Source organism: Humulus lupulus, chromosome 8 (assembly GCF_963169125.1).
Source record: "Humulus lupulus chromosome 8, drHumLupu1.1, whole genome shotgun sequence".
NCBI classification, from domain to species: Eukaryota; Viridiplantae; Streptophyta; class Magnoliopsida; order Rosales; family Cannabaceae; genus Humulus; species Humulus lupulus.
This window is the reverse complement of record NC_084800.1, coordinates 179,753,541-179,766,612: the sequence shown is the minus strand read 5'-3', so window position 1 is coordinate 179,766,612 and position 13,072 is coordinate 179,753,541. Positions and strand designations below refer to the sequence as shown.

The 13,072-nt window shown below is 34.5% G+C and overlaps 1 protein-coding gene across 3 annotated transcripts; it reads right to left on the bottom strand.

Moving 5' to 3' along the window:
- Nucleotides 1–4,649: 4,649 nt before the first annotated feature.
- LOC133794810 (factor of DNA methylation 2-like) lies at nt 4,650–6,922 on the bottom strand. Of its 3 annotated transcripts, none has more exons than XM_062232225.1 (7): nt 6,689–6,922; nt 6,509–6,614; nt 6,363–6,421; nt 5,905–6,144; nt 5,544–5,747; nt 5,031–5,254; nt 4,650–4,916 (listed from the first exon to the last, which is right to left on the bottom strand). In XM_062232225.1, exons 2-7 carry the CDS (start codon nt 6,591–6,593, stop codon nt 4,907–4,909), a joined length of 822 nt encoding a protein of 273 aa, XP_062088209.1. In that variant the 5' UTR covers nt 6,594–6,614; nt 6,689–6,922; the 3' UTR covers nt 4,650–4,906. The 3 variants fall into 3 exon arrangements, with proteins under 3 accessions (XP_062088209.1, XP_062088208.1, XP_062088211.1); XM_062232224.1 differs by having other exon boundaries at nt 6,702–6,922; XM_062232227.1 differs by having other exon boundaries at nt 6,726–6,922.
- Nucleotides 6,923–13,072: the final 6,150 nt, after the last annotated feature.

Here is a 13,072-nt window from a genome sequence, read left to right as displayed (position 1 = left end):
AATAAAATTAAAAATCCTATCCCTGAAAAATACCATGCCCTACACGCCACACACAGTCTATGGACTGTGTATGAACGTGCAGCTTCCTAATTTCTAGGGATATTAGTTTTTCAAATTTTATTTAATTACTTATTCAAATTTCTTTGTCAGATGAGATCTAACAACCTGATAGCTAATTCAAATTAACTATCTTTTTAATTCATTATCAAATATAATTAATTATTTGAATAAATATCAATATTTTAAATTCAAATCCAATTTGAACTTATCAGATTATTTTCTCCCACTCAAATAAAGATATTTAATTAATTCTACTAATTAATTAAACCCAAAATTTTCGAAAATAAATATTTAATTAATCATAATTTCAAAAATTACAATTAATTAATTATTTAATTAAATTTCGAAATTTAATTTAATTATTTAATATAATTTCGAAAATTATATAATAATTAAATATTAATTAATTTTGTTAACTACAACTAATTTGTAATTAATTAATTAATCACTATTATCATATAATTTCATATTTGGCCTGAAGAACAAATTTCTTCTTAAATATGTCATATCAACTCTTACCTTGAACAGTGTTGATAAAGCCGCTATGGGGACCTATGGACCTATAATTCCAAGCTCCAATAAATTTGAGATTATTAATTAAACTCTTTAATTAAATAATCTTAATTTATTAATCTCATGATTATTCCACTATAAATATGAGATTGAACTCTTGTAATTATAGACATTTCATTTACTGAGTACTTTATAATCATAAAGCGTCCATTGATTTAATCATTGCATACAACTTGACCCTCTAATAATGGTTCATAATTAATCGGGAATAAAATTACCGTTTTACCCTTTTAATTATGTCTTGTTTCCTTAAGTACCATTGACTCTACTAGTGAATGTTAATTCATAACTAAATTATGAATTTGAGCTCAATAACCTTTCAGTCCCAAAAGTCAACCCTTAAGAGAACCATCATTCAATCTCTTGCGAGAAGGTATAGATTCCATATCTGTATACTATGTCCCCAGCCATCTATATTAATGAGTTCCCAAAACAAAAGTTTCTAGCCTGATCATTCTGACAGACCCTAACAAGTGAATCAAAGAACTCATATAATATAAACAGGAGTTCATAGTAACTTCAGGATTAAGATCAATTTGTATATGATCATCAGTTGATACATTTAATTAATACTTCGAAACGGTATTTAACTAAGTATTAATAAACATATTTGGTCCAGTTCTATATATTATCAATATATAAAGCACCTCCACTAAAGTGTCCTATCACACTAGTGATCCGGATCTAGATCACATGTATTCATAATACTAGTGGACCGTACTTGCAGTAATTAATCTAAAGATTCCATAACTTTATTTTACTGCGAACTATTCAAGTTCATTTATCTCAAACACAATCCTCTCGTACTAATACGTGTTTGAGATTACATTCATGAACTTAGGAATTTTCTTGATATTTACATAATATTATCATAGAATAATATAGTCCATAAAATATATGCATAACAAATTCAATTTATTTATTTATTTCATAAAAACAATGTCTACTACATATGCTTTCAGGGCACATTTCCAACATTATGACCCCCCCGACCTACTAATCCAACCATTAAACCGCATTAGGGATTTCATGGCATTAAACCTATCCACTTTCATCTTTGAATACAACTTCTCCAATAATTCTATGTAACCAACATCAATTGGTACGTGTATTATAGTGTTCAAACCACCTTTGAAATTCCATTTCTCTCATTTCTATTCCCAAACACCATTGTAAGAAATAATTATATTAATTCTAGAACCTTCAAATTTACAAAAAAAAAAAGCTTAAGAAAATTATAAAAATACAGTAAAATCGATGATGAATTGATGCACAATCGATGAAAAACTGATGCCTACATAATGTTATCCGCATAATGCCACATCGATGACATTTCGATGCATAATCGATGCTAGTGGTTGGCATCTGTACGCGAGGCATTTTCGATGGTTTATCGATGCCATTTCGATGTTGAAACACACCAATATACATGACATCGATATTATATTGAAAATAATCTCCAAATTATATGTTTGTCTCAGCATTGAAATAACATTGATGGGGCATCGGTAGGGCATCGATGTGGCATTGTGTCTAGCATCTTTGAGCACTTATATCGATTTGTCATCGATTTGACACGATTTACCATCAATTGGGTATCGATTTTCCATCGATTGGGTATCGATTTATCATCGATTTTGAATGGCAACCCACAGATTTCCAAATCTTTCAGATCCGAATAACAAATAAAAAAATGCAGAAAAACATACTATACTCAACACCAGAATAATTCAAAACTAATATCTAACCATGACATTTCATATTCACAAGTAGATAGAATGAGATAATACTTACCCATTATTTTTTCTCTTCAAAAACGTCAGGAATGACAGTTTCTTCACATGAAATGAAACTTTCAGATTCGAGCAGTCCAAATATTGCAGCTCGGTTCAGTGTTTTTATACATGTGAGTGCAAAAATTGCCGTGAGTGATGGAGAGAGAGAGAGGAGAAATAAATGTGTGTGATGTTAAATCAGAGATTTTTAAATGAAAGGGGTACTTTTGTCCAAAATATGGTAGAAGCACATTATTAGGAAGAATCTTTATGTTAGCATGTCAAAATTTTTTACTATGTAATTATGCATAGAGCCTAAAATTTCCCAATGTAAATCACCATACGGAATATATCATTACCAAAATATTTATGATAATAAGCTGATGCTAATGTTTTTGTCTTTCCTACATTTTCGTCTATAGCAATAATTCTTGGTTTTTTCTTCAACAATGCTATTGAAAATACATCAAATTACCAAACAAAAATTTCACAAGTTTTACAATTTGTCTATGATGGTTTATCCCAATAAATATACTTTATATAACAAAGGGTATACATTATTATTGGTATTATTATTATTGATGAGATGTATCAAAGAAAACATCACCAAAATGAGAATAGTCTTGTAAATAATATAGAGATTTTTTTTCTTTTTTAAATATATATATTTTTTTTACTGTTCTTATTTTTTTTTTTCAAAATACACACTCAAGTTTTCCAGAATATATTTTTTAAAGTTTTATAATTACGAAAATACGGTTTTTAGAAAAAATAACTAAAAATCAACTTGAAAACAACTTACTGGATCAACTAAACATTAATAAAAGAAATTAACAACGTGAAAACACACAAAAAAAAAAAAACATAAAAACAACAAAAAAAAGACCGTAAAAATGTAAAAATTTTCTTAAAACCGTAAAATTAAAAATCAATGAAATTGACAGTAAAAACGTAATTTTTTAGTAAAAATTAGTATTTTATGTAATTTTTTCAATAAAATAACTACCCAAATGGTTCTAGTATCAGACTATCCTCGTGTGCTTGCATTGCTTAAAAAAGTAAAATTTCTAGACTTAATGCCCAAAAAATATTTGAAAATCCGACTTGTATCTTGTTCTTCTCAGCCAATTTAATCAATTCAAATGCAAAAGTTGCTACTGAGGTTAAGCTCGGGGACCATAGCAGTGCCAGTGATCATACAGCGTTTGTGCAAGAAGTATTTGAGGGAAATTAGCATGTGACTGAGTTGCTTGCTATTGGCAAGTATGAAGAATTTTAATAATTTGATGGTATAGACACCATATTGAAAGTATTTTGGGCAAACTCTAATAACACCGTATTGAAAGTTTAGCTTATTGTAAGCATCTCTAATGGAGGGCTGGTATATAGCCATTTTTTTTAACCAATTTTCATAAAATTGAACATAAATGGTAGTTTAAAATATATACCAAATTTAGTATAGGCTAAAAATTAAGATAAATTTAACACAAAATATATTAATTTTTTTTAAAAAAAATAATTAAAAAATAACTTAAAAACAATTTATTAAACAAAAAATATTAAAAAATAACAAAAATAATATATATATATATCATAACAATTAAACATAAAAAAAAAAAAACTTAAAAACAATTTAAAAACAACAAAAAAAAAGTAAAAAAAAGACAACCATAAAAGTGTAACGATTTCTCTAAAACCGTATAAAAAAAATTTGACCATAAAAATTAGTATTTTATGTAAAAATCTCAAATATATCATAAAATAAATTTAATCCATAATAAATATTATATTTTTTAATTATTTCTTTACTACTTATTAATACAAATTATTAAATTTTTAATTTTATTTATTTTAAAGTTAATTTGTTCCTTTGCATTGGAGCACACAAAAAATAGGCCAAATATATCATTCTCATCTTATATTTTGGGCCAAATAATTTGGTAAAAAGTATGCACGAGATGGTCTAATTTATTAGTCATCATAATTTAGCAAGTTTGGCATGCTAACAATTATCTTTGTCTGATTGTTGTTCTGGGAATGCACCTGATGCATATGCAATATTTTGTACTAGAAAATGGAGCTGATCACATGCTCTAAATTTACCTTCCAAACTAATCATATTGGTTACTTTCTAAAGGAAAAAACAAGATGCAACAATTTTTAAAAACATAATAGGATTAGAACCAATTGAATAATTCATAAACCCAATAAAAATACTGAAAGATAGTAGCTAAATAAACCTAAAAGTCATGTCAAAGTCCATTTTACTTGAGAACGCATAATATGACCAGTCGGTCTATAGTCTGGTAAGACTACGATTACAAAACAAAAGCATAAAGAACATAAAGGGTACTTCCCAAAATACATATATTCACATGAAAATGGTCAGACCGAAGCATTGACCATTGACAGAATTATCATGTTACCGATAAAGTTTCAAAAGAGCACACACAATACTATATTTCCACACACAGATTACAGAAGCAATGATATCAACTTCACCTTCTCCTGCAGTTCAACCAAAAATAAATACATAAATAAAACTTGACTTACCAACACAAGAATATAGTAAGACAGTATATAGTATGGAAGAAAATTGAAGGTTCAGAAACTATTAGGTACCTAAGGCGTTTGTTAGGAGTCCAACCATCCAGAATAAACTCAATCACATCCTTCAAACTTGCTTTCCTATCTTCTTCCAAATTCCATAGCTCTGGTACGGGAAAACGGCCACTAGGATTATACTCATTCATCTCAACTAAGGCAGCTTTAACAGCCTCATAAACATTTTCACCCAGCTCCTTTTTCAGTCCTTTCAGCTTCTTATCCTCCCCATCAACAACTTCCTGAATTAATACATAAAAACAGTGAAAGGAACTATCTACAAGTACCAAAAACATCAAAAGCAAACAAGTGAAATATGCTTCCATTTTCCTAACTAAAATAATAATCCGAGAACTTGACATTCAACTTCTGTTGAGGTAAAAAATAAGTTATAGGTTGTTGTTAACTAACAGTTTAAAAAAATGTTTATGAATTTGGAAAGTAAAGGAGTTAAAATTACATAGAAACAAAACACAAACACAACAACAACAACAACATAAGCCAATAATCATAAGAATATATAATACATACCGTAGGTTTCCCTCGGATGTTGACAACTTTGAAAGGGTGCCAGTGTGGATCTCTAATATATTTGCTCCATAATGTGCATTTCTGCATAGCTTCATAGTGGTTGTCCTTGCGCGATTCCATTGCTTCAGTGAATGGTTCAGAGTTTAGTTCTCCCATTCTCTTCACACCAAAAGGACCAGAAGAAGTTGACGCATTTTTGAAGTGCTATACAAGTCAATTAAAGAAACGGTTTAGCATCATCTTAGACAAAACTTATATTTTTTTTAACACGAAACAAGTTACAACAAATGACATACTAGCGAATTTGGTCAAAGAATAACCCAGAAAAAAAAAAAGAAGGAAAAAAAACATTAAAACTTACATTAATAAAGAGCCTCCTCAGTTCACTCAGCTCATCCTTGATCTTTCTCTCATTTGCAATAAGAGCCTCCACAAGCTCTTTGTCAGCTTCAGGCTCTTCTTCCTCAGCTTCAGGCTCATCTTCTTCCTCAGCTTCAGGCTCTTCTTCCTCAGCTTCTGGCTCATCTTCTTCCTCAGCTTCAGCCTCTTCTTCCTCTGAATCACTCGATTCTTTGAGAACTGTCTTGTTCTTTTTCTTCAGCTGTATAAGTAACAAGAACAATTAGAAAGTTTTTAACTGATCACAACCGTAATAAAAAAGCAGAGAAAGCTGCATCAGTTAATTTGCCATGCAATAAGCTTTAAGACCTAAGTGCAAAACCAAGACAATAGAACAAACACACGAGAGCTTATAGTAATGATCAGATTAGATTAGATTAGATTTATCAAAGATGTTATTAATTATTAGTCAGAGCTCACCTTCTGTTCATTTTCCACTTCTTCAAGCCGCTGCTTCAAATCTTGCACCTTCTTCTTTTCTGATTATATTAACAAATAATAAACACATTAATTATAACTCAAACAAACACATCAACTATTTTCTTCTATATTATGTCAAGGCAAACCTTCATAATTTGCTTCATATAGTTGAGATATTTCTTTAAAAAGAGAGCATCTTCTCTGCAACTCCTCCAGATTTTCCTTCTCCATATCAACTTAGAAATGCTTGATCTGAAAATTGAAATACATTTTAGACCACATATAAAAGATTGTGTAGTAATTAAGATGAAAAAGCTTATACTTACTGAATTAGCGTACCTTTGTCACTTTTGCTAGTATTACCTTCTCTTAAAAGTTTATAGAGAGCAGGAGAGAGTGACTGTTGAATGTAGCTTCTGCATGAGCTCAGCTTATATAGGAATGACAATGGTCCCGTGACTTGAGAAAACAGTAAAATTACTGTATTAGCATCATGGTTTGCATTCTTTTGGTTCTACTAGATAACAGATTAGAGAGTGTAATGAGAAAAGATAAACAAAATATATGATGGGATTAAAAAATTTCTTTTCCAAATACTTCTTGTAGAAGAAAAACCTTCATCATTTCTCTGGTCATTCAGAGTTGAATGACACAAAAAGACATGACCTCTCTTGCAAGAATCAAATCTTACATCAGATTCTCACTCAATTATCACCCTTCCAATAATCTAACCATATTCATTTCAATATAGGGGAAAAGAAATGTAATATGCAACATTTTATATTTTTTTAAACGACATAAATGGGACTAGAAGACTAGTAAGACTAGTACCAATTGAGTACGATTTAACTGCAAACTAATAAAATAATCATATTTCACCAAGTTAAATCTAAAAATGATTAAAATCATACTAAAATCCATCAAAAAGACTAGTGATTATTGCTAAATAAACTTATTTCATTTTAGATATTATTGATAAATTAATTCAATTAGTTAGAGAGTATTTCCCCGTTTATACTTACATTTTCTTAATTTGTTTTTATCTAAGTTTGTTATTCACCTATCAAGGCCTTTCAACCAACATTAACCTAATCATTTTGGGAATATTACATTTGAGGTACCAGGGTTACAATCAAATAGTACAAAAGAATACAAATGATAGATTCAAGATTACACATGAGAACTCTTGAGAAGGAGAGAACAATACAAACTACATGCAAAATAATACAAGAGATTAGCAACAACAAAGAAAAGAAAGAAGAACCACTCTCAAAGGCTTAAACAAATCTATAAGATTGTCCTAAAAGTTGTTTCCTTTTATTAAAAGCAGAATTAATTACACTTTGTTAATTAGTTAATGTTGTTAGGCTATTAATCCTTTTCAATTAGTTAAGCATTGTTGACTGTCTTTTTCGCTATCAACCTAATCTAAGAACTTGACAGAAACTAGAAGAAAATAAGACAGAGGATCACAATCCACGTCTGTTGGATTCTGACCGTTGGATTACTCTCGAGTGCCTATGTCGTAGGTAATCAACGATCGGGGTGGATTTGCTTCCACCCCAAGTTGTTCGAGTATAAAACTTTGAGAACCGCCTCTCAAAAATCACTTTTAGCATTCGAAATTCAAAACCTCTGAACCTTCAAACCCTTTCTTCCTCTTCACTTCATTGTTTCCCAAATTTCCCCCATTTTCCAAGTTCTCGACGCTCTGGACGGTTGGCGAGAATCATCCTACTTCTAGTCAAGCTACAAACAATTTCTCAAAGTCAGGACTCACTTCAACACATACAAGTGATTCATCTTGAGTAAGTTTTACTTCTTTGTCTTTTGTTTGGCTTTGAGTTTATTTTTTAATTCTGTTGAGGGTTTTAGGTGCATGCCTAACATTTTGAATTTTTGGCACTTCAAAGGTCATTTTGACCTCTTTTAGACCTTTTTGGGCACATTTTGACGTTAAAAACGGTCGAAATGGCCCCTTACGCTCTGTATGCGACTTTTTGCATTTCTGGACATTTGACCATCTTTTGGCCCTGAAGACACTCCAGTCCCTTAGAAATTTTCCTTCTCATCTTACCGAGCATTAGTTTTAGGGGTTCTCGTTATTGGCCTATCCTTCTTTTGGTCATGACACTAACTGTTTGGTTTCTTGTTTCAGATGTCTGAGGAGCTTCAACAACTACATTAGCAGGCATTCTACGCATTCGACTTCGAGATATTAGAGATGGCTCGAGAAGCAGGAAGACTTCTCGAGAAGAGAAAACAAGCGGTGGAGAGTATTTAGGCTTTCGTGGTAAGGGAAGACAAACCCCTGACGGCATATAGGCCTATTCGACTTGGCATCTCGGAGGAAGAGGCGAACTTGGGTCCCCTGCCGTCAGATGAAACCTACACTGCCAAAGGATTCAAGGTGGAGGTGACCCCAAGCAACACTGGGGAGCTCTGGAGAGGATTATTACTCACCACGGGGTGGACACCACCGACATGTCGGTACGCTTGTCACGGGAGAATGTGATAGCGCATGAGAGCGTCCATGACCTCGAGCCCTAGAGTGCATCTCATCTACAAGCTGGTGCAACCTTGCCACTGCACCAGTACTATGTAGACTTTTTGAATTTCTTCGGCATAGCTCAATTCCAAGTGTCCCTGAATGGATATCAGGTGCTAGTCAGGCTATTTGTTATATACAAGTGGTAGAACTAGCCCATTCCATCCCCAGTTGAGATATTGTATATCTACAGCTTTCGACCATTCTCGAAGAAGGATGATCGGGACAGATACTATACTTTGATGAAGCATACACACCTGAGGATGAAGTACAATGCCCCAAGTGACAATGAGAACCACGTGAGGGACTACAAGAACCACTTTTTTTGGGCAAGTGGCTTCCCCATGCGGACCAACCCGACTCTTCTCCTGGACTTTGCCCGGGTTGGTAAGTGCTACTCCTTGGGTCCTTTATTTTATTAGGCCTCCGCACGTGGTTGCTCCTTAGTCTTAACCATTTCTTTTCAAGTCTCTTCTGCCGCACACCTTTCGTCGATGCTTACAACGAGAGGTTCAAGAAAATGAATGCCCTGTCCGAGGAAGAGATGAGTCTCAGATTCCTCGTCACAAAGGTTCATCTCTGGCAGTATGGCCTACTTCAAGAGGGGCAAAGGATAAGCCTCATGGCCCTCACCAGTTTTTGTGACTCAAGGAAGTCGCTTTACAAGGCAAGGCTCCACACGGAGTATATTGCGGCGAAGGCTTAATACGAGTATGAACAACGTCTTCGCAAGGAGCACATTGAGAACGTACTCATTATCCAAGTTGCCACGGAGGCAAGAGATGACGAGGAACTCGAAGCTGGGATCGAATCATCCTCTGTGCCTCAAGGTAAATCCTCAATAGTTGTTTACTATGCCCATCATGTAGTAGAGGGAACTAGTCCCGACCACTCCTTATTCTCGCCATCACTCCTCGAGTGTGGGCAAATCTTGGGGTGTCCTTGGATTGGTGAGGAGTACTAGGACTATCAAGACCTTATCGACATTTTTCTCCGCCATCCGAAGATGAGGAAACACCCCCAAGGGTTTGTGCCTCTGGATGAGGTGACGTCCATAAACGCAATATGGTTTTGTCACTACGACACCAATGTGACACGGGAGATGGGATGACTCATCTGTGAGTTTTTCCATTCCGTTCTTCACTCGGAGGAGCCTTACCGTGGTGGGGCTCTTGAGGAGACTTATTTTGTGTCTTGCATGCATGTTATATGTCTTTATAAATTATTTCCTTTCTTTTCCCTTCAAAGACTAACCTTATATGTTTCTTTATGCAGAAAGCATGGGCCTATCTAACTTGGTCAGGTAGAAGCACCAGAGGGTGATGGGGCCCTCTCAAATAAACACCCAAGAAGCATCGAGCGTGGTGCTCTCGCCCTTGGTGGCTATACCTTTGGCCTCGGTGGTCGTGCCTCCACCCCCGATGGCTCCTGCAGTTCCAGAAGCTGCTCCATTCGCCACTCCTCCGCAGCTAATGGTTACCGATGAGGTCATTGACCTCGAGGTATCCCCTCCTTGAGATGAGGGGCCCACTCAGAAGGGGAAAGGAAATCCCTTTTAGAGTGTCCGACTATCCTTTGGTCAGGACACCTTGCATGGTGGTCTTTCCTGAGCACTTCAAGGGAGAAGACTTAGAAAGGCACAGATAGGTGGTTGAGTAGTTCAATGCTTGTCTTGACGAGGGTAACACAGATTTCAAAGTCATCACAGAGTACCTAAGACAGACCGCATGGTCCAATCGCTCCTCCTAGCCGCGAGGAGCTAGAGTCTCTCCACACGGGGAGGGTTGGAGAAAGGACGACTCTACTTGCCACTGAGCTGCTTTAGGAATTGGCGGGGTCCCTATGCGACATGCCCTTCCATAGCTTCGCTCACTGTGGTAGTGACAACGAGCTCTCGCTGATAGTTGCCAGCTGCCACATCACCCTGAAGGTAAGTCTCGAATCTTCAACTCCCATTTTTTATTTAAGTTCTTCATTGAGCTAACAAGTATTGTTTTGGTGCAGGGTGCAACCTTCAACCAACAACTCTAGGAAATTGTTACCATAAGTTCCTTTGAGCTGAAGGAGCTTCAGAAGGAGATGGCACAACTCAAGGAGACTGCAGTCCCATTGGCAAAGCACTCGCTGGTCTAGAAGGACTTGGAGGACCTCAAGGCCCATGTCTTAGAGTTGGAGACCCATTTGGCCACGGAGCAGTTGAAGCTGCCATCTCTCGAGGACATTTCCGCGAAGCTGCTAAAAGATTCCACATGCCAGACTCAGACCATGGAGGAGGCCAACGACAAGCTGTTGGCGGACCTCACAACTGTTCGGGAAGAGCTTCGCTTGAACCGAGAGGATCTCCATTTGAGTTGCGAGGAGTCTTCGGCTCACACCACCGAGCTGGATAAAGTCTAGGAGAAGGCCACCAAGACAAAAGAGGAATCCACGCAAACTGCCTCCTGCGCAGAGAGCCTCGCTTGAGAGAACGAAAAACCTCTAGCTCCGAGCAGAGGAGCTAGAGAGGGATCTCGACGTGATGTCAGATGACACCCTGTTTGTGGTGTGGCAAAGCAACTGTGATATGGATTTGTCATTCACGGAGGAGCCTAACATGAAGATGATGCTCGAGGAGTGTCTTCTGGCTAAGGAGGCCAAGCCAGCCCAAGAAAAGGTGGCTGGGACGACTGGTCATGCTCCTGAGACGAATCCCGTCAATGTGGTGGTAGCGAAAGTTCCTCCAGGCGAGGGCCTGAAGTGATTTTACTTATTATTATTAAGTAGGCATGTGTGCCTTTTGTTTATTGGGGTGTAAACAATTTAATGCTCGGGCCCCGAGAACAATTGTAAGTACATTTGTGCCTTTATGCAGCTTACACTACTTTTCTTGACTTTAGCAATTATGAAATTTGGTCTTATTAATTTTGTTGGGTTTTAACGCAACCCAATGTAACGTAACACCATGAGAATCCGAAGCCTCAACTTGTTCGCATTTTGTGGACCTCAAGTCTTAGAGACTCAAATCTTGCGCGCGAATCTTGGTGACTCGAGTCTCTATCGACTTCTCTTAGTATTTGGATAGTCTTAGGCACTTAGTGTCGTCCCCCAAGCCTGTAGTTCTTGAGATTAACTTTTAGTGCAATGTCAAGTGGGAACACTTAACGCAGTCCTATATCCCCGAGTCCTAACAACTCAGGGCTTAGAGCAATTTTCTAGTGCCTTTATATAAAAAAATATAGATTTATAATATTTTAAAAATTAGAAAAACTAAGAAAATACATCATCTCCTTAGGGCACTTCTTTATATAAATACATAGATTTATAATATTTTTAAAAAAAATACAATATGAGTAAGGAAATTACAATTTTTTTGATAATGATAGAAAATTATAATTTTTGTATACACTTAGTAATTCTTCAACTTTTCTTTAATGTCATATATGTTTGTATAATTCACCCGAAATTATGTATATACATACACATATATTAGATCATTACTTAAAACTGTCTCATAATCAATTTTTTTTTTCAATTTGCTAATACTTTTTTTTATTCTTATATAAAAAAAAATATAAGAAACTATATCATAATTTCATTTTTTTTCTCTTTTATCTGATATGATTAGCACAAAAGATAAATTATAACAGAAATATGTATATATTATAGGGTCTTAATTTGCTTGAGTATCTTAAATTTATTAACATGTTAGAGTGTCTACTTTTTTTTTTCAAATGAACTCAATATCACCACACCATAAAATCTTTTATATACTGCTTCAAAAATTGTGAACATGACTTATTTTAAAAAAATATGTGATAAAAATATATTTTTATTACACTATATATTTATCATTTTTTAATATATATAAATATAAATAATATGTTACATATTAATATAAATTTGATAAAATAAAAATATATATAACTATTGAGCAAGATTGTGATAAATCAATATCATTAAAAAAATACTAGGGCCTGATTGTTCGCGATTAAAAAATTGTGTTTTCTAAAACTGTGATTCTGAAATGAAAATCTGAATTTAGTTACTGAAAACATGTTTATGAAAATGTGATTGGTTCATTGTCTGTAAACTATTTTTAAATTTTAAAAAACTGAATCTATGATTGGTAGAAAATCTAAAAATATAACAGACATAAAATATATGATTCGTTTACTGAATCTAA